Genomic DNA, 21843 nt, shown 5'->3' on the forward strand with positions numbered 1-21843 from the left:
GTACAAAACCTCCTCGTGCGCAGCTGTCGTTTTAATTTATTGCACCTGTGATCTCCAGAACAGTAGTCTACACGAAGCTTTCGCCACAATGACTGCCTTCATAAATACAATAGGCAAAATCTAGTCAATGGTTTATTTTTTCCGCACTGAATTTCACATATTGCCTTTGTTGACTATGTTACATGCAGCATCCGACCTTGGGAGGACTCAGATATTTCTCTGTGGGGACTTTGTCACGTGGCAAAGTACCGACACTGCGCTAATATAAACAATTCATGCTGCTAGCGGAGATTAAGCACCATGGACAGCGACCAACGGGAATCCCCGATCTGACATTTAAACGCTCTCTTTCCTCGTCCCTACCTGCATGTCTACTGGGGAAGGGATGTCATAGGCCACTGTAATAGCATATGATATCCCTTGGAAGAGTTGGGCCAAGGAGGATTTAGAACTTGGGTTAGTGAATCAGTCATGAGCGCCATCTAATGTATATAGACGGTGTATTGCACTAGGTGTGTGACAGGTGCACTGGTATAGGGTCTCGGGTGATCATGGCCATTTCATGAGTCTATATGCCGCAGAAGATCAAATGTAGGTTATTGGTGGGTACTTAGTATGAAACTGTGCTTAGTACTTCTGCTGGTTTTTGAACCGTAATGCATGATTGTTTGCATGACTATTGTATCAAGGCATGTGCAAATGCAGGAGAGCTGATCTACACGTAGCCTATGGGGGCTTTTGGACAATCTAGAATCATATAACTTCATGGTCTGGTATCCTGATTGCCTGTGACATTATTCTACACGATGGAAGTAATGGGAAGAGAAGGTACATGCAGGTGGGAGTATATCTGACTTCTGGTGGATACAACATCATTCTTACTCCAGACACTAGCTGGGTCCCATGGAGGGCCAGTCTGTTGCTCACTGCTGTGGCCAGATTCTCAGCAGAGTGACCACGTTTTTGGGCAGTACAGGGATCAGTAGAGTCAGGGGTCAACCTGTGTTCTGGCCAGGTTTAAAGGGCTTCTGGCCAGGTTTAGAGGTGGTGAATGAGCCTTGTGTCTGTGTCGACACCTAGCTTTCTTGCACTCTATCAGGTCCGTGTTCAGTAGGGCACACTGTAAAGAAAGCTCTTTAAAATGTTTGCAATGAAAAACAAGGGTTTCATATTGGACAAGTTCAGGTAGTGTATATGTGGTTTTAAACTGTTTCTCCCTACTGAACACACAAACCAGTTCATGCCCTATGAGAACGACCTCATTGTCATTATTTTAGGTGATGAGGATGGGTCCATTGGTGACATAATGCAAACAGAAATGAAGTCGTGTTTCGGAGTTGACATGTATTTGTACACGCATTGTATCTTTACAAACTTCTGTCAATCACGTCACCACAGAAATTAAGTAATGTGTTTCGGAGTTGACTGGAACATTTTCAAAGTCTTTACAAACCTCTTGGTCAGTGCTGCCACCACGTCACAAGGTGACCTCGTCCTTGGAGTTTGGACATCTGGCACATCAGTCACATTACTGACATGCGGTGATGTTTTCTCTCCTCAGCGATCAAGGAGTTCCCTGAAGACCTTTTCACCAACAACGAGCGCAAGAGTGGGGCCGTCCTGCTGCACATAGTGGCGGTAAGGCAGCTCTTTGAATGCATCTAGTACTAATTATGATGCTTTCATCACTGGTCCAGTCCAAAATCAACCGCTAATTATTTGCTGGTCCTACAGTGCCCCCTGTGGCTGGGCTGGAGCACAGCACCCTCTGGACCCAGTGTCTGTCTTGATCTATAATTTATATATCTATCACGTCAGCTGTACTGAAATAGAATAGTTTTTTTTTTCTCGCACTCCCACAATGCTAAGGAACAATTGCCTGCTCACATCTTTGTGCTGTCTTGCCAACTGCTATGGTTATTTGGCATGAAAATGATCACAATAGTTGGCTATACAGCACGAATAGATCTGGGACCAGGCTAGGTGGATATTGTGCAGTATGCACTGCAGTTAATGTCTAAGCAATATACAAACAATTTTCAACGTGATTGTAGCCATCTGATCTGAGATTGATATCATTCTACTAGGTGGTAGTAGTAGTTCCATCTTCAGATATGTTAGGTAGAATGTTCCCCACATTTATTACCTTAAGTATGTAATCCTAGATGTTTCTAATCCTCTCAGATCTACGTCATACCTAGCAGCTATGTGTTAGGTAGAATGTTCCCCACATTTATTACCTTAAGTATGTAATCCTAGATGTTTCTAATCCTCTCAGATCTACGTCATACCTAGCAGCTATGTGTTAGGTAGAATGTTCCCCACATTTATTACCTTAAGTATGTAATCCTAGATGTTTCTAATCCTCTCAGATCTACGTCATACCTAGCAGCTATGTGTTAGGTAGAATGTTCCCCACATTTATTACCTTAGGTATGTAATCCTAGATGTTTCTAATCCTCTCAGATCTACGTCATACCTAGCAGCTATGTGTTAGGGCTCCATTTTGGGATTGGTTGATAGTGCTCTCTAGGTCCTTCCTTCCTTCCTTCCTTCCTTCCTTCCTTCCTTCCTTCCTTCCTTCCTTCCTTCCTTCCTTCCTTCCTTCCTTCCTTCCTTCCTTCCTTCCTTCCTTCCTTCCTTCCTTCCTTCCTTCCTTCCTTCCTTCCTTCCTTCCTTCCTTGATCTGCCAAGTTCCCTATCAGTTAAGCCAATTTCTGTTGAGTTAATGTTTGATGCGTATGCTCGCACACACACCATGACTTCTCTCCCGTCTCTCCACAGGCCCTCTATATGTTCCTGGCCCTGGCTATAATCTGTGACGACTACTTTGTGACATCGCTGGAGAAGATCTGTGAGGTGAGGGACAGTTTCCCCCCCACCCTTGTTAGGAACACAATCTGGTGAAAGTGGTCAGAGATATTAGGCCTTATGTTCTTAACACAGGTAAGTTTTCTGCTAACATAGTAGCTAGGTTGGCACTTTATTTCTCGAGTAAAACTTTCACTAATCAATATTCTTTGAGAACTGAATCAAATGTTCCTAATGAAGTACTTCTCTATTCTATGATTGATTTGCGTGTGAAGATACATGAAGTGCCACATTTTAAATGCAAAGCTTTTTGGAAGCTCACCTTGAGTAAGCTGTCTGGTCTCCTCTCTGGTCTCCTCTCTGGTCTCCTCTCTGGTCTCCTCTCTGGTCTCCTCTCTGGTCTCCTCTCTGGTCTCCTCTCTGGTCTCCTCTCTCGTCTCTTTCTGTCCGTCAGAAACTAGACCTAAGTGAGGATGTTGCCGGAGCCACTTTTATGGCAGCTGGGAGTTCTGCTCCAGAGCTGTTTGCCTCTGTCATTGGTAAGATATGACACACACACACCAACACATCATCTCTGATACCCAGAAGTAAAATCTTGTGTATTTGCGTCAGATGCTGGATAATGTTTTGTGGAGAGATGTATGGGATAAAATACTAACCACACTAGAGAAGTCTCCACCCCCCCCCCCCCCTCCTCCCCTAAACGTAAACTTTCAGACAAAGCATGAACCAAATGTCCCCTCCCCATTCTGAAATGTGAAAGATGTCAACTCCTGGGGAAACTGTGAATTGTCCAAATGATCAGTGTCTAAAAAAAATCTGCGTACCGGAAAAAAGTGACTTAATCATCACATCCCACAGTCTTCTGACAGACACTACGTGTGTCTGTTCACCAGATTTAACACGCGCACACACACACACACACCAATATATCCAAATATAAAAAATACACACACACACACACACACTCTCCCAGATGGCTGTTGTCAGGGCTGATTGTGGATGGCTCCCTCCCTCTGTGCAGGTGTCTTCATCACCCACGGTGACGTGGGGGTTGGGACAATCGTTGGCTCAGCCGTCTTTAATATCCTGTGCATCATCGGTGTGTGCGGAATCTTTGCCGGACAGGTGTGTGTGTGTGTGTGCGTGTGTGTGCAGGTCTCGTTTAGTGCAGCATTTGCGTTTGGATCACTTATGGGCTGAGAAGTAAATGGGAAGATTGAGTTCCCCTAAGGGGAACCATGTCCAGATGACTGTTGATGTTTGTCTTGGAAAGCATATTTCTGGGCCTGTGTTCAGAAAGAGCAGGAGTGCTGATCTAGGATCAGTTTAGCCTCTTTTAGATGATAATGAATAGGATTACAGAGCCTTCAGAAAGTATTCAGACCCATTAAAACAAAATCATCAGCAATCTGCACACAATACTCCATAATGACAAAGTGAAAACCAATTTCTTTTGACATTTTTGCAAATGTATTAAAAATAAACAAATACGGTACATTTGAAGTCGGAAGTTTACATACACCTTAGCCAAATACATTTAAACTCAGTTTTTCACAATTCCTGGCATTTAATCGTAGTAAAAATTCCCTGTGATTAGTTAGGATCATCACTTTATTTTAAGAATGTAAAATGTCATAATAGTAGAGTGATTTTAGTTCACCTTTTATTTCTTTCATCACATTCCCAGTGGGTCAGAAGTTTACATACACTCAATTAGTATTTGGTAGCATTGCCTTTAAATTGTTTAACTTGGGTTAAATGTTTTGAGTAGCCTTCCATTCCTCCTGACAGAGCTGGTGTAACTGTCAGGTTTGAAGGCCTCTTTGCTCACACACGCTTTTTCAGTTCTGCCACAAATTTTCTGTAGGATTGAGGTCAGGGCTTTGTGATGGCCACTCCAATGCCTTGACTTTGTTGTCCTTAAGCCATTTTGCCACAACTTTGGAAGTATGCTTGGGGTCATTGTCCATTTGGAAGACCCATTTGCGATCAAGCTTTAACTTCCTGACTGATGTCTTGAGATGTTGCTTCAATATATCCACACAATTTTACTTCCTCATGATGCCATCTATTTTGTGAAGTGCCCCAGTCTCTCCTGCAGCAGAGCACCCCCACAACATGATGCTGCCACCCCCGTGCTTCACAGTCGGGATTGTATTCTTCGGCTTGCAAGCCTCCCCCTTTTCCTTCAAACATAACGATGGTCATTATGGCCAAACAGTTTTATTTTTGTTTCATCAGACCAGAGGACATTTCTCCAAAAAGTACGATCTTTGTCCCCATGTGCAGTTGCAAACTGTAGTAGAGGTTGACCGACTATGATTTTAACACCTATACCGATTATTGGAGGACCAAAAAAAGCTGATGCCGATTTAATAACTAAATAAAAATGGTTATATATATTATTTTATTTATTTGTAATAATGACAATTACAACAATACTGAATGAACACTTATTGTAACTTAATATAATACATCAATAAAATCAATTTAGCCTCAAATAAATAATGCAAAAACAAAGTGTTGAAGAAAATAAAAGTGCAATATGTACCCTGTAAAAAGCTATTGTTTAGGTTCCTTGCTCAGAACATGAGAACATATGAAAGCTGGTGGTTCCTTTTAACATGAGTCTTCAATATTCCAAGATAAGAAGTTTTAGGTTGAAGTTATTATCGGACTATTTCTCTCTATAACATTTGTATTTCATTAACCTTTGACTATTGGATGTTCTTATAGGCACTTTAGTATTGCCAGTGTAACAGTATAGCTTCCGTCCCTCTCCTCGCTCCCTCCTGGGTGTAACGGATGTGAAATGGCTAGCTAGTTAGTGGTGTTCGCGCTAAATAGCGTTTCAATCGGTGACGTCACTTGCTCTGAGACCTTGAAGTAGTTCCCCTTGCAGAGCCATGGCTTTTGTGGAGCGATGGGTAACGATGCTTCGAGGGTGACTGTTGTTGATGTGTGCAGAGGGTCCCTGGTTCGCGCCCGGGTAGGGGTGAGGGGACGGTCTAAAGTTATACTGTTACATGGGCTCGAACCAGAAACACAACGACAACAGCCACCCTCGAAGCAGCGTTACCCATCGCTCCACAAAAGCCGCGGCCCTTGCAGAGCAAGGGGAACAACCACTCCAAGTCTCGGCGCGAGTGACGTTTGAAACGCTATCAGCGCGCACCCCGCTAACTAGCTAGCCATTTCATATCGGTTGCACCAGCCTAATCTCGGGAGTTGATAGGCTTGAAGTCATAAACAGCTGCTGGAAAACGCACAAGTGCTGTTTGAATGCTTACTAGCCTGCTGGTGCCTACCATCGCTCAGTCAGACTGCTCTATCAAATCATAGACTTAGTTATAACATGATAACACACAGAAATACGAGCCTTAGGTCATTAATATGGTCGAATCCGGAAACTATCATCTCAAAAACAAGACATTTATTCTTTCAGTGTAATATCGTATTTTATCTAACGGGTGGCATCCATAAGTCTAAATATTCCTGTTACATTGCACAACCTTCAATGTTATGTCATAATTATGTAAAATTCTGGCAAATTAGGCTGCCCAAACTGTTGCATATACACTGATTCTGCGTGCAATGAATGCAAGAGTAGTGGCACAATTTCACCTGGTTAATATTGTCTGCTGGCCTCCCGGGTGGCGCAGTGGTTAAGGGCGCTGTACTGCAGCGCCAGCTGTGCCATCAGAGTCCCTGGGTTCGCGCCCAGGCTCTGTCGTAACCGGCCGCGACCGGGAGGTCCGTGGGGCGACGCACAATTTGGCCTAGCATCCGGGTCTGGGTTAGGGACGCGCACCAGCGACTCCAGTGCGCGCTAGCCCAAGGTTGGCTAGTGCACGGTGTAGCCTCCGACACATTGTTGCTGCTGGCTTCCGGGTTGGATGCGCGCTGTGTTAAGAAGCAGTTGGTTGGGTGGTTGGGTTGTGTATCGGAGGACGCATGACATTCAACCTTCGTCTCTCCCGAGCCCGTACGGGAGTTGTAGCAATGAGACAAGATACTACTACTACTACAACAATTGGATACCACGAAATTGGGGAGAAAAAGGGGTAAAATTTAAAAAAAATGTAATAAAAATATTGTCTGCTGACCTGGATTTATTTTAGGTTTAAATATGTAAACTTCTTCTGTGTATTGATTGACATGTTTATGGTTAGGTACACATGCGGAGCAACGATATGCTCCGCATCGATGGTTGATATTACTAGTTTAACTAGTGATTATGATTGATTTGATTTTTTTACAAGAAGTTTAGCTAGCAACTTGCCTTCGCGTAACAGGCAGGCTCCTCGTGGAGTGCAATGAGAGGCAGGTAGTGGCAGCATCCCTGCTGGGAAGCGTGGTAGTGGCAGCATCCCTGCTGGGAAGCGTGGTAGTGGCAGCATCCCTGCTGGGAAGCGTGGTAGTGGCAGCATCCATGCTGGGAAGCGTGGTAGTGGCAGCATCCATGCTGGGAAGCATGGTAGTGGCAGCATCCCTGCTGGGAAGCGTGGTAGTGGCAGCATCCATGCTGTGAAGCGTGGTAGTGGCAGCATCCCTGCTGGGAAGCGTGGTAGTGGCAGCATCCCTGCTGTGAAGCGTGGTAGTGGCAGCATCCCTGCTGGGAAGCGTGGTAGTGGCAGCATCCATGCTGGGAAGCGTGGTAGTGGCAGCATCCATGCTGGGAAGCGTGGTAGTGGCAGCATCCCTGCTGGGAAGCGTGGTAGTGGCAGCATCCATGCTGGGAAGCGTGGTAGTGGCAGCATCCATGCTGGGAAGCGTGGTAGTGGCAGCATCCATGTTGGGAAGCGTGGTAGTGGCAGCATCCATGTTGGGAAGCATGGTAGTGGCAGCATCCATGCTGGGAAGCGTGGTAGTGGCAGCATCCATGCTGGGAAGCGTGGTAGTGGCAGCATCCCTGCTGGGAAGCAGTTTACCTTCCAACAGGACAACAACCCTAAGCACACAGCCAAGATGACAGAAGTGGCTTCGGGATAAGTCTCTGAACATCCTTGAGTGTCCCAGAGCCTGGACTTGAACCTGATTTGAACAACCGCAACACTCTCCACCCAACATGACACGAGCTTGAGAGGATCTGCAGAGAAGAATGGGAGAAATTCCCCCAGTACAGGTGTGCCAAGCTTGTAGCATCACACCCAAGAAGACTCGAGGCTGTAATCGCTGCCAAAGGTGCTTCAACAATGTACTGAGTAAAGGGTCTGAATACTTATGTATATGTGATATTTCAGTTTTTTTATTTTTTATAAAGTAGCAAAAATGTGTAAACCTGTTTTTGCTTCGCTGTTATGAGGTATTGTGTGTAAAAACTATTGAATCAATATTATCAGGCTTTAACCTAACATGTGGAAAAAGTCAGGGTTTCTGAATACGTTCCGAATGCGCTAGAAAAGGGGATCCTAGATCAGAACGTCTAGTCTGAGACACTTTAGTTACTGAATACCAGAACGGATCTCTCTCCTGACTCTTTCTCTTTCTAGGTCGTAATGTTGGGTTGGTGGTCTGTTTTCCGAGATTCATTCTACTACATCTTGTCTATCCTAGCTCTTATTGCAGTAAGTCTGACATTAAATTGATCTTAACATGTACTGTATGCCACCATAAACAATATATTTATTGAATACTTCCTAACTGGCATTGTTTTGATTTCTTCCCGTGATCTTTTTCCCCAGTTCATTTACGATGAGAAGGTGGTGTGGTAAGTGATCTGCCCTTTTTTAAAATATGACCTTTGATATTTCATTGGTTATGTACCTGAACTCCTTATTGGGCGATATGTGATTTTATCGGGTTGCTGTGATGTGATTTCATTGGTCTGTGCTCCTCTGTCCGTCTCAGGTGGGAGAGCCTGGTGTTGGTGCTCATGTACTGTGGATACATCCTCATCATGAAGTAAGTGCTGCACTACTAAGTCTGACATCACGCAACTCAGGGCGGCCAATGAAACTGAGGGTGGATATCTTCTCCTGTACTTTTTAGCCAGTAGTTCTAAAAATAGAGCTAGCGAGCCAAAAGTGGTCCCCGTAAAAAAAAAATTAAAAAAATGGTGTACTACTTCATATACAGTACCAGTCAAAAGTTTGGACACCCCTACTCATTCAAGGGTATTTCTTTATTTTGACTGTTTTCTACATTGTAGAATGCCAAGAATGTGCAAAGCTGTCATCAAGGGTGGCTACTTTGAAGAATCTCAAATTTAAAATATATTTTTTTAACACTTTGTTACTACATGATTCATAGTTTGTCTTCACTATTATTCGACAATGTAGAAAATAGTAAAAATAAAGAAAAACCCTGAAATGAGTAGTAGGTGTGTCAACTTTTTTGACTTGTACTGTATATATGTGAAATATGTGAAAAGTATGCTTGTTTTTATTTATTTAACCAGGCAAGTCAGTTAAGAACAAATTCTTATTTTCAATGACGGCCTAGGAGCAGTGCCTGTTCAGGGGCAGAACGACAGATTTGTACCTTGTCAGCTCTGGGATTTGAACTTACAACCTTCCAGTTACTAGTCCAACGCTCTAACCACTAGGCTACCCTGTCGCCCCGTTGAACATCTCATTACAAAATCATTGTAAGTAATATGGAGTTGGTCGCCCCTTTGCTGCTATAACAGCCTCCACTCTTCTGGGAAGGCTTTCCACTAGATGTTGGAACATTGCTGCGGGGACTTGTTCCATTCAGCCAGAAGAGCATTAGTGAGGTCGGTCACTGATGTTGGTTGATTAGGCCTGGCTCGCAGTCGGTGTTCCAATTCATCCCAAAGGTGTTCGAGAGAGTTGAGATCAGGGCTCTGTGCAGGCCAGTCAAGTTCTTCCACACCGATCTCAAAAAAAACATTTCTCTATGGACCTCGCTGTGTGCATAGGGGCATTGTCATGCTGAAACAGGAAAGGGCCCTCCCCAAACTGTTGCCACAAAGTTGGAAGCACAGACTCGTCTAGAATGTTATTGTATGCTGTATCATTTAAAATTTCCCTTCACTTGAACTAAGGGTGCTAGCCCAAACAATCAAATCACATTTTATTTGTCACATACACATAGTTGGCATATGTTAATGTGAGTGTTGCGAAATGCTTGTGCTTCTAGTTCTGACAGTGCAGTAATATCTAACAATTCCCTAACAACCACCTAATACATACAAATATAAAGGGGTGAATGAGAATATGTACATATAAGTATATGGCCGAGCGGCATAGGCAAGGTGCAATAGATGGTATAAAATGCAGTATAGACATGTAAACCATTATTTAGAGTGGCATTGTATAAAGTGACTAGTGATCCATTTATTCAAGTGGCCAGTGATTGGGTCTCAATGTAGGCAGCAGCCTCTGAGTTAGTGATTGATGTTTAACAGTCTGATGGCCTTGAGATAGAAGCTGTTTTTCAGTCTCTCAGTCCAAGCTTTGGTGCCCCTGTACTGACCTCAAATGCTGGATGGTAGCGGGGTGAACAGGCAGTTGCTCGGGTGGTTGAGGTCCTTGATGATCTTTTTGGCCTTCCTGTGACATCGGGTGTCATGGAGGGCAGGTAGTTGGCCCCAGGTGATGCGTTGTGCAGACCGCACCACCCTCTGGAGAGCCTTGTGGTTGTGGGTGGAGCAGTTGCTGTACCAGGCGGTGATACAGCCCGACAGAATGCTCTCGATTGTGCAGCTGTGAAAGTGTGAGCGTTTTGGGTGACAAGACACATTTCCTCAGCCTCCTGAGGTTGAAGAGGCGCTGTTGTGCCTTCTTCACCACACTGCTTGTGTGGGTGGACCATTTCAGTTTGTCAGTGACGTCTATGCCGTGGAACTTAGACCATTATTCCTCCTCCACCAAACTTTACAGTTGGCACTATGCATTCTGGTAGGTAGCATTCGCCTGGCATCCGCCAAACCCTGATTCGCCCATCGAACTGCTAGATGGTGACGTGTGATTCATGGTTCCAGAGAACGTGTTTCCACTGCTCCAGAGTCCAATGGCGACGAGCTTTACAGCACTACAGTCGACACTTGGCATTGCGCATGGTGATCTTAAACTTGTGTGCGGCTGCTCTGACACGGAAACCCATTTCATTAATCTTATTATATTTGCACCGCGTCATTGCTCTCTCTCTGTCTCTCTCTCTCTCCTTCTCTCTCTCCTTCTCTCTCTCCTTCTCTCTCTCCTTCTCTCTCTCCTTCTCTCTCTCCTTCTCTCTCTCCTTCTCTCTCTCCTTCTCTCTCTCCTTCTCTCTCTCCTTCTCTCTCTACTTCTCTCTCTACTTCTCTCTCTACTTCTTCTCTCTCTGTCTCTGTCTCTGTGTGTTCATCTTGCTAGCTGTCACTCAAATGGCGAGGGGGTGAAGCTCACTGGCTAGAACTTGATTGCTAGGGGGCTGGCCCACGTGGGGGGAAAATGTAGGGAAAATGGTGAAGCACAGCTACCAGAAAACACCCTAGGGATTTGGTGGCTAATTGAGGTAAGACCGTAATTCTGGTGATAGATTGAACATGTGAAGCAACACAAACATTAACACACACGATAACATACGCACTATACATACGCACTATACATACACATGGATTTAGTACTGTAAATATGTGGTAGTGGTGGAGTAGGGGCCTGAGGGCACACAGTGTGTTGTGAAATCTGTGAATGTTTTTAAAATGGTATAAAATGCCTTAATTTTGCTGGACCCCAGGAAGAGTAGCTGCTGCTTTGGCAGGAACCAATGGGGATCCATAATAAACCCCAGGAAGAGTAGCTGCTGCCTTGGCAGGAACTAAAGGGGATCCATAATAAATACAAACTACACATTGACACATCCAGCCCAAAGAGGTTTACATTTTCTGTAACATCTCTTTTAAGATGTTGTGTATATATTTCTAAGAAATGTACAAAGACTGAATGCAAAGATATTGAATTTGAATTTGATTTTTTGGGGGATGGGAGTTTTTTTTTTTTTTTCCTGTCTGTTTCTGCCTTGGTTCATCCAGGACACTTTCTGCTGCCAGTAATCTGTCTCTCAGCCCCAGCCTGCTCACTCCCAGCCCAGCCATAACACTTTAATCCTCCCTCTGCAGTGGCTAAAGAGCACCAGACTTAACTGGATATCACTTGTCTCCTGTCTAGTTTGGAGGAAAGGACTTCTGACTGCCCTTCTATGACCCATTATGAAAGCCACTCTGAAAATAGCCTACTCACGGACTATTTCAGACTTTTCCGTCCGTAGGGGTTGCTGTATCATTAGAAGTGTGCATACATAGGATGTCAAATATATAACATGGTTCACATTCCCCAGAAGTTGCAGAACTGAGTTTGCCACAGTTTTTGTAAATATGACCAGTTGTAACAATGTTGATGCAGTTTACTGTATACACACGGCCAGTTTACAGGATCCAGATTAAACCTATTAATCCTAGTCCTAAAATGTTTTTTTCAATGGAGAATTAAGTGAATTTATTCATCTGTGTCCAGGAAACTGGTCCCTAGAGTTCACACAGCACTGCATACAATTGAGTTATTGGCTGTTGATGAACAAGGGGGCCATTGACCAGTGTCCCTCTCCCCTTTTCTCCCAGGTTTAACCAGAGCTTGCAGAAGTTGTTCACGGGGAAAGGGGGTAAAGACAAGAACCAGGCCAACGGTAACGCTGCGGCTAGCAGCGAGATGGAGGATGGTAATACAGCTTGTTATGGGGCTGCTGACCCCTCATTACCTATACTCAGCACAGCAGCAGGTAAGGCTGACCAGACAGGCTGTAGTACACACCAAGGCTTCTCAAAGACATATTCTCAACTGGTCTTCTTTGAAATTCCCAAAATTGACTAATGGCTGTTTTTTTTGAGGGAATGGCTGTTTTTTTTTTGAGGGAATGGCTGTTTTTTTTTTTGAGGGAATGGCTGTTTTTTTTTTGAGGGAATGGCTGTTTTTTTTTTTTGAGGGAATGGCTGTTTTTTTTTTTGAGGGAATGGCTGGTTTTTTTTTTAGGGAATGGCTTTTTTTTTTGAGGGAATGGCTGTTTTTTTTTGAGGGAATGGCTGTTTTTTTTTTGAGGGAATGGCTGTTTTTTTTTTGAGGGAATGGCTGTTTTTTTTTGAGGGAATGGCTGTTTTTTTTTTGAGGGAATGGCTGTTTTTTTTTGAGGGAATGGCTGTTTTTTTTTTGAGGGAATGGCTGTTTTTTTTTTTGAGGGAATGGCTGTTTTTTTTTTTGAGGGAATGGCTGTTTTTTTTTTTGAGGGAATGGCTGTTTTTTTTTGAGGGAATGGCTGTTTTTTTTTTGAGGGAATGGCTGTTTTTTTTTTGAGGGAATGGCTGTTTTTTTTTTGAGGGAATGGCTGTTTTTTTTTTGAGGGAATGGCTGTTTTTTTTTTGAGGGAATGGCTGTTTTTTTTTTTGAGGGAATGGCTGTTTTTTTTTCAATTGCGTTGGGTTGTGGAAGGGAAGTTGGAATATGGACTTCTGGGATTTGGGTAGGACTACCTCTGTCAGTGTGGTGAAGGTGTTGCAGTTCAACAGTCTCCATTCTACTATGCTGACTAACACTGGATAAGAGGTACCCTTCTGCTCAACCACAGTGCGCTCTCTTTCTCTCACTGCCTCTCTCTCAGCCTAGACACCTTATCTTTGGTATTAATGTCATAAGTGGCTTGTAACTTGTGTAGATGCGACCCATATCTTCCTGTTTCTTTCCACTGTCAAAGCGCCTGTCTGTTTAGCCTTACTAAAACCTTCTGTTGCTTATTGTGTGTAGTAACTGTTTCTGCGTGCTAGAATGCAGTGTTTCTCTGCAGCGTGTTGCTCTGCTTGTCTCTTGATGTTTCAGCCCACTGACCTATGGTACTAAATATCCAAATACAGGGAATGTTTGTCAGCTTTGTTTACTTAATGTATGCATATCAATTTCTATATAATCAATACTCTTGCTAATTGAATATAGAACACTTAAACCCTGCATCCAGGTATTATACTAGGAGTATGTTTAAAACACAAGTGAAAACGTTTCGCGAGAAGGTGTTTTTACACCTTAAAATAATTGTCCAGTGTTTCCAGATTTCTATTAGATATGACCTCTATTTAGTTACAGTGTGAGTGAAAAAATGTTTTCCTTCCAAAACCACAAGTTAAAAAGCATGTTTTCTGTGTTGGTGTTTTCCATTAGCACCGGCCGTCTGCTAGTCATTTTCACACGGCTACTTTTTCCACTTCATATTATCTAGACTGTTTTTCATTTAAAAGTTTCAATTTGCTTAGTCCATCAAGCCCCTCTGCCTCTAGAATGACTGACATGCATCTTCTAGTGATCTTTTGACAGAATAGGTGCATGTCAGTCACTAAGCAAGCGATGACGGGGAAACGCAGGCTGCTCAGTCTCGACTCTGTGGTTGATTGCAGTCAAATTTCTTCACACAGAGGAGGTAGAGGGCATGATGCTGGTGAATTTCCGCGTCCTATGTAATGTAAGTGGTAACGATGAGTTAATCAATTTAGCCTAATTATTGTTTTAATGCACATTATTTTCTTTCACGTAGCCGCCACGCGGAGTCGTGGCTCATGGGCTTTTTACTGTGCGTTGATTGACAACTGAATAGCAAGTGTTGACTAGTTTATTTATAATACATATTTTTGGGGGGCAAATAATTATCTGATACACAACCAAAACAAATAGCCAATGCATTCAACAAGTTTGTAGAGTCAAAGGCTTGATGTATTCGTTGCATGCTATGAATATGGGACAAAATACTAAGCTTTTGACTACATTAATATACATGTGTGAATTTGTCCCAATACTTTTGCTGCAATGTCTGAACGGTGCCCCCGGGTTATGGATTAAAACACCCTTAAGGCTGACAGCCTGCTGCTGACAGCCTGCTGCTGACATGACAGCCTGCTGCTGACAGCCTGCTGCTGAACCTCTGTCACTGTCCCAATACTTTTGGAGCTCACTGTATATTGTATAGGGCCCCAACTAATGATCATTAATTCATTTAGGCTATGTCAAATCTGACAGATATACTTCACTGATATTCCTTTTTTTTTCCTTCAAGATGTGGGCAATTTACTTCATTTTTCTGTTCTAATAAAATACACAATTTGAAGAACAAACATTGTGGCAATACATATTTTGCAGTAAAACTGTGAAGACTTTAATCTCATGAGAAGACCAGTTACACGTTAAAGGGTTAAATGTTCTCCTAGAAAATAGAAATCCTGCTCATATTGGCCTAGATTTAGATGACATTCAACTAACAATACACTCAACACATACATGTTCAAATGACTGAACATGTAAAGTCATGTCTTTTCTACAAGAGTCCACCAAAATAGAGCTCCTTAGGCCAAAAATGACTAAGGGAATGACCTTATCCCCTGAGGAAATAGCAAACAACTGTCTGAGATACAAGTTTGAGGTAGAGTTATGAAGTGTTTTGTTCTCCCAGTTTATGTTTTGGCCACATACGAGTATAGGATGAGACAACAACAACTTGTGGGTATGAGTTTTTTTAAAAGTGATTTACACTGGATAATTACTTGTGTTTTTTTTGCTAGCATGTTTGTGTGTTAGCGTCTGTGTGCATGTCAGTTTGAAGGACTAATGTGTCTGTCCATCTCCAGTTAAGCCCAGTAAGGCTTACAGTCGTGGCTCTGTGGTCATGGTCGATGAGATTATGCACGCCAGCCCTCCCAAGTTACGCTTCCCAGAGGCCGGCCTCCGCGTCATGGTCACCAGCCATTTTGGACCAAAGACCCGGCTGCGCATGGCCAGTCGCCTCATCATCACTGAGGTATGGATAGATAGGGATGCAACTACAGGAACGAGATGAGGAGCAGATTGTTTCCATGTTAAAAAATGCAAGCGTCTCAGATATAGATTTTATAGTGTTCATTAGACACCAGACAGAAAGAATCTGACTGAAACAGCGGGGATCTACTTGGGGTGTGTTCACTAGTCGCAGACCGTAGCAAAACGTTTTGCGCTCTGCAACGCAAACTGTCAACTCCAAACGGAATAAGTTTTACAACAAAAAATGTAGGTTCTATTGGATTAATTCAGGTAGGTCCCTCCCTGTTTCGCTCTGTTTCCATTTGGTTGCTAGAGTAAACGGTAAAGTGTTTCAGTTGAAAAACGTTTTGCAACAGGTCAAAAGTTTTTCTACGGTCTGCGAATAATGAATTCACCCCTGGACGTTTTCGGATGTGTACCGTAATGAACTGTTTTGGTCTCCACCCTGTTTTGCCTCTTCCTCACAGCGTCAGAAGCTAGTCCAGGGTGCCAACGGGGTGGAGACCCAGGTTCTGGAGGGGAAGGTGGACATTGAGAATGGCAACGTGCCTGAAGACAAACCAGCAGAGGAGGAGCAGGAGAATGAAACCATCTCCCCCTTTCATATCCCTGGTGTGTGTGTGTATTAGCGTGATGTTTATCCAGACAGAGTCTAACATGACTGTCGATAGGAAATGTTTTGTCGACAAGATTGGTGCCATTTGCTTCCACTTCAGTAGACGTGTTGCCATTACCCAAATGATCCAGTGACTTTATCATATCATGACTCTAATGATCTCTGACAGTTATGTGCATGACAAACTCTAATGATCTCTGACACTGTTATGTGCATGGCAAACAATGCCAAGTGTGTGTATGAAACAAACTTGTTTCAGCTGTCAAGTGCTTAATGATTAAAGTAGCTGATGAGTTAAATTAGTTCTGTAAGTTGTGTGGGCTGGAACAAATACCTTCAGACCTCTGTGGATCTCCAGGACCAGAACACTGTTCTAGAATGTTGTAGAGTAGTAGGTTCATCTAGGGAGTTTGTCACCACTGTGCTTCTGCATGCTTTTCCAGACTCTTAGCCCCTTGGTTTTTACTGTAAAGCACTTTGACTGGATGTAAAAAGAGCTTTTATAAATACATACAAGTCTATCTGCCACTGCTGTTCTGCAGATGGCATCGGCAGCAAGTGCAAGTGGCTGATCTCGTGGCCCCTGCTGCTCCTCCTGTTCTTCACCATCCCCAACTGTGCGAAGCCTCGCTGGGAGAAGTTCTTCATGGTCTCCTTCTTCCTTTCTACCGTCTGGATCGCTGTCTTCTCCTACTTCATGGTCTGGATGGTGAGTCTCAGGGTAGAGCGTGTGTGGGGGGGGGGGGGCGCGCGCGCAAGGGTTGTTTGTCATTCTGGTCAATTATCAGCCGTAACGTGTGGGGGGGGGGGGGACGCGCGCAAGGGTTGTTTGTCATTCTGGTCAATTATCAGCCGTAACGTGTGGGGGTGGGGGGTCATTCTGGTCAATTATCAGCCGTAACGTGTGTGTGTGGGGGGGGTCACAGGTCACCATCATCGGCTACACCCTTGGCATCCCAGATGTCATTATGGGCATCACCTTCCTGGCAGCCGGCACCAGCGTTCCAGACTGCATCGCCAGTCTCATTGTTGCTCGGCAAGGTACAGCTCTAGTTTCTGTCATTTCCCTGAACTGTTTGATAGGACATCTAGTCATTGGCTTTTTTTCATTGGGTGGGGTGGGGGGTCTTCGGACTGTACCATCTTTAGCGATACTCTTTAAGGCTTTTCCAAGTTAATTCTGGAGGTTGTTTTTTTTATGTAAAATGCTTATATTTGAACGACAGCTATTTGTGTTTAGGATTGGGTGACATGGCAGTGTCCAACACCATCGGCAGTAATGTGTTTGATATCCTGGTTGGGCTGGGCGTTCCTTGGGCACTACAGACCATGGCGGTCAACTATGGCTCCGAGGTAAGAACAGCTATAGGGAACGGAGTAGGGTGAGGTTGACCCCGGACACTGATCTTGGATCAGTTTAGCTTTTTAGTTAGGATGGGGGGGGGGGGGGGTGGAAGCTGATACCTTCACCCTGGAGCATAGGGAACAGAGCCCACTGCTGAGAGCCCACTGCTGAGAGCCCACTGCTGAGAGCCCACTGCTGAGAGCCCACTGCTGAGAGATGTACAACTTTACCTCAATATGCACTAAATATTTGTAGTTTAGTAGTCATCTTTCTGGAAGTGAATACACTCAAATTAATTCAAGTGTTCATCACTCATGTTTTGAAGAGGGGAATAAAACCTTTTTAAGGACTGTTTCAGTACTGTGTGTCCTTGACCTTATTGTCGCTCCAGCTCTCTCCCACCTGTCTACTAGGAGTGCATCTCAATAGTAAAGATGTTCTCTGCTCATCATGGCTGGAGGAAGCCACTTAAGACTGTAGAGATACGCCCCTTGAGTTAACTAATACAGGGGCTGACTATGACCTGGAGCTGTGTGTTTACAGGGGTTGACTACGACCTGGAGCCGTGTGTTTACAGGGGTTGACTATGACCTGGAGCCGTGTGTTTACAGGGGTTGACTACGACCTGGAGCCGTGTGTTTACAGGGGTTGACTATGATCTGGAGCCGTGTGTTTACAGGGGTTGACTACGACCTGGAGCCGTGTGTTTACAGGGGTTGACTACGACCTGGAGCCGTGTGTTTACAGGGGTTGACTATGACCTGGAGCCGTGTGTTTACAGGGGTTGACTACGACCTGGAGCCGTGTGTTTACAGGGGTTGACTACGACCTGGAGCCGTGTGTTTACAGGGGTTGACTATGACCTGGACCCGTGTGTTTACAGGGGTTGACTATGACCTGGACCCGTGTGTTTACAGAGGTTGACTATGACCTGGAGCCGTGTGTTCTCAGGGGTTGACTATGACCTGGAGCCGTGTGTTTACAGGGGTTGACTACGACCTGGAGCCGTGTGTTTACAGGGGTTGACTATGACCTGGAGCCGTGTGTTTACAGGGGTTGACTATGACCTGGAGCCGTGTGTTCTCAGGGGTTGACTATGACCTGGAGCCGTGTGTTTACAGGGGTTGACTACGACCTGGAGCCGTGTGTTTACAGGGGTTGACTATGACCTGGAGCCGTGTGTTCTCAGGGGTTGACTATGACCTGGAGCCGTGTGTTTACAGGGGTTGACTACGACCTGGAGCCGTGTGTTTACAGGGGTTGACTATGACCTGGAGCCGTGTGTTTACAGGGGTTGACTGTGGCTGTCTTTACGGAGGTTGACTGTGGCTGTCTTTACGGAGGTTGACTGTGGCTGTCTTTACGGAGGTTGACTGTGGCTGTCTTTACGGAGGTTGACTGTGGCTGTCTTTACGGAGGTTGACTGTGGCTGTCTTTACGGAGGTTGACTGTGGCTGTCTTTACGGAGGTTGACTGTGGCTGTCTTTACGGAGGTTGACTGTGGCTGTCTTTACGGAGGTTGACTGTGGCTGTCTTTACGGAGGTTGACTGTGGCTGTCTTTACGGAGTTGGGAACAACTTTTAGAATGTTGAATATTGTTCTAATTCTAAACTTTCAGTTAGAAAACATGATTGAAATATTCCCCGTCTAACTAACGTGCACTATACCTTCCATCTAACTAACATCTAACATGCACTATGCCTTCCCCCTCTAGGTCATGATCAACAGTCGAGGACTGGTCTACTCTGTGGTGTTGCTACTGGGATCTGTGGCTTTGACGGTGAGCAGATACCCTCTTTTGTAGAGCAGGATGCTTGTAATGCCAGGGTAGTGGGTTCGATGGGTCCACCCATACGTAAAACATGTATGCACGAATGACTAAGTCACTTGGATAAAAATGTCTGCTATATGGCATATTTTATACATGTATTGTAGTCTCTACACACAGTATAACTGGTCAGTAGTGTAATATCTATGACTGCTGCTGACCAATCTGACAGTGTATTTATTAGGCTGTGGCCAGACATTGTGTGCGTTTGAAAAAAGTGCAATAAGCTGAATTGCGCTAATGGAAAGGGTCATTAGATGAATTTGCTGATAAGGTACACAACATGCATGCTGTTGCACTGTAGTAGTTGTTTTAAAGGGACTATGTGCAGTTAAAAACATAGGTACTGTATCTTAAATCACAGGTAATTGGAAAATGTAATTGCTTACACATGAAATTTGGGGGTATCATTTATAAATGTTAATATGCACAAATTTGATTTGACATTGTGCGTATGTACATAATATTGTGATTTATCGATATGAACGTGTGATTTGGATTGGATTTTTTAGCAATAAATGAAACAACTTTATTTTATCGAACTTTATTCATTTGGGTTATTGTAAATGCAGTTTATAATAACCCAAGTAGTTATAAATGTGGTAGCAGTTGTAAATGAGAACTTGTTCTCAACTGGCCTACCTGGTTAAATAAAGGTGAAATAAAAAGTATGGTATAAATTAAATGTGAACATTTGTCTCATTCTTAACTGTTGGACTGTGTGTGTGTGGAAGAGACAGATTAACTAAATGTTCTCAGTAATTTCTTGCATAATACCAGTCAGGTGTCCAGAGGTAGGATGTACAGCTGTGTTCCCCTCTGCAGAGGGACTATATATAGGATGTACTGTGTTCCCCTCTGCAGAGGGACTATATATAGGATGTACTGTGTTCCCCTCTGCAGAGGGACTATATACGATGTGTGTTTTCCTCTCTGCAGGTGGGGGGGATTCATGTGAACCACTGGAAGCTGGATCTGAAGCTGGGTATCTACACGCTGGTCCTCTACGCGGTCTTCCTGTGTTTCTCCATCATGATCGAGTACAACGTGTTCACCTTCGTCAACCTGCCCATGTGCATGGAGGAGTAGCTGGACCACACCCACCTCAACCAGGAAGCTCCACTCCCTCAACCCCTAACGGCAACCAATCACAATCAACTTTCCCCATCCTCCACCACGTTACTAAACCTGGTTATCTCCTGTCTGACAGGTCACCTGTCATTTTCAGAACTGACCTGTTGACCTCTTGATCTGATCCTGGTCTTTAAATATTTTCTTTCCCTGTGCTTGGACTCACTTTCCCATGAGGCTTTGTTCTGAGGAGTGGACAGACGCATTAAACGAACTGGACCCATTTTCAGACTATTCCATTTTCCATTCCCCCATCCACACGATCTGTAGTCTGATTGGCTTTCCTTAGCCTTCCCCCACAGGCCCTAGAATCAACCCTACAGTAGTCTGTCTGACTGGCTTTCCTTAGCCTTCCCCACAGGCCCTAGAATCAACCCTACAGTAGTCTGACTGGCTTTCCTTAGCCTTCCCCCACAGGCCCTAGAATCAACCCTACAGTAGTCTGACTGGCTTTCCTTAGCCTTCCCCCACAGGCCCTAGAATCAACCCTACAGTAGTCTGTCTGACTGGCTTTCCTTAGCCTTCCCCACAGGCCCTAGAATCAACCCTACAGTAGTCTGACTGGCTTTCCTTAGCCTTCCCCCACAGGCCCTAGAATCAACCCTACAGTAGTCTGACTGGCTTTCCTTAGCCTTCCCCCACAGGCCCTAGAATCAACCCTACAGTAGTCTGACTGGCTTTCCTTAGCCTTCCCCCACAGGCCCTAGAATCAACCCTACAGTAGTCTGACTGGTTTTCCTTAGCCTTCCCCCACAGGCCCTAGAATCAACCCTACAGTAGTCTGACTGGCTTCCCTTAGCCTTCCCCTGCAGGCCCTAGAATCAACCCTACAGTAGTCTGACTGGCTTTCCTTAGCCTTCCCCCACAGGCCCTAGAATCAACCCTACAGTAGTCTGACTGGCTTTCCTTAGCCTTCCCCCACAGGCCCTAGAATCAACCCTACAGTAGTCTGACTGGCTTTCCGTAGCCTTCCCCCACAGGCCCTAGAATCAACCCTACAGTAGTCTGACTGGCTTTCCTTAGCCTTCCCCCACAGGCTCTAGAATCAACCCTACAGTAGTCTGACTGGCTTTCCTTAGCCTGCCCCCACAGGCCCTAGAATCAACCCTACAGTAGTCTGCCTCTTACAAACAACCCAAACATACCTCTGTCCAAGTTAGGGTTAGTCCTAACCCTCAACATTGACCCTCACCCCTTCTCCTACTCTTCCCCCATCCAAACTTCTCCTCTTCTCATCCCCACCCCACCGATCCACCCAAAGACCCTACGGAGAATACACAACCTCGCCCTAAAACTCTACCTCTCCCCCGAATCCTGCTTGTACCCTGAACCTTTGGAGGG

General features: G+C 44.6%; 1 protein-coding gene across 2 annotated transcripts in view; it reads left to right on the forward strand.

The window, feature by feature from the left end:
• Positions 1 to 21496, forward strand: part of LOC110522553 (sodium/potassium/calcium exchanger 4) — a 40214-nt gene extending 18718 nt beyond the window's left edge. For both annotated transcript variants that reach the window (XM_036976163.1, XM_036976162.1), the window contains exons 3-17: positions 1562 to 1638; positions 2785 to 2859; positions 3266 to 3350; positions 3836 to 3939; positions 8307 to 8381; positions 8499 to 8524; positions 8665 to 8718; positions 12377 to 12474; positions 15413 to 15582; positions 16049 to 16193; positions 16740 to 16906; positions 17124 to 17238; positions 17438 to 17550; positions 19258 to 19323; positions 20311 to 21496. In XM_036976163.1, the coding sequence (XP_036832058.1) occupies positions 1562 to 1638; positions 2785 to 2859; positions 3266 to 3350; positions 3836 to 3939; positions 8307 to 8381; positions 8499 to 8524; positions 8665 to 8718; positions 12377 to 12474; positions 15413 to 15582; positions 16049 to 16193; positions 16740 to 16906; positions 17124 to 17238; positions 17438 to 17550; positions 19258 to 19323; positions 20311 to 20460 (1520 nt within the window). In that variant the 3' untranslated portion in view covers positions 20461 to 21496. The remainder of the gene's footprint in view (positions 1 to 1561; positions 1639 to 2784; positions 2860 to 3265; positions 3351 to 3835; positions 3940 to 8306; positions 8382 to 8498; positions 8525 to 8664; positions 8719 to 12376; positions 12475 to 15412; positions 15583 to 16048; positions 16194 to 16739; positions 16907 to 17123; positions 17239 to 17437; positions 17551 to 19257; positions 19324 to 20310) is intronic.
• The last annotated feature ends 347 nt before the right edge of the window (positions 21497 to 21843 follow it).

Source organism: Oncorhynchus mykiss, chromosome 4, assembly GCF_013265735.2.
Source record: "Oncorhynchus mykiss isolate Arlee chromosome 4, USDA_OmykA_1.1, whole genome shotgun sequence".
NCBI classification, from domain to species: Eukaryota; Metazoa; Chordata; class Actinopteri; order Salmoniformes; family Salmonidae; genus Oncorhynchus; species Oncorhynchus mykiss.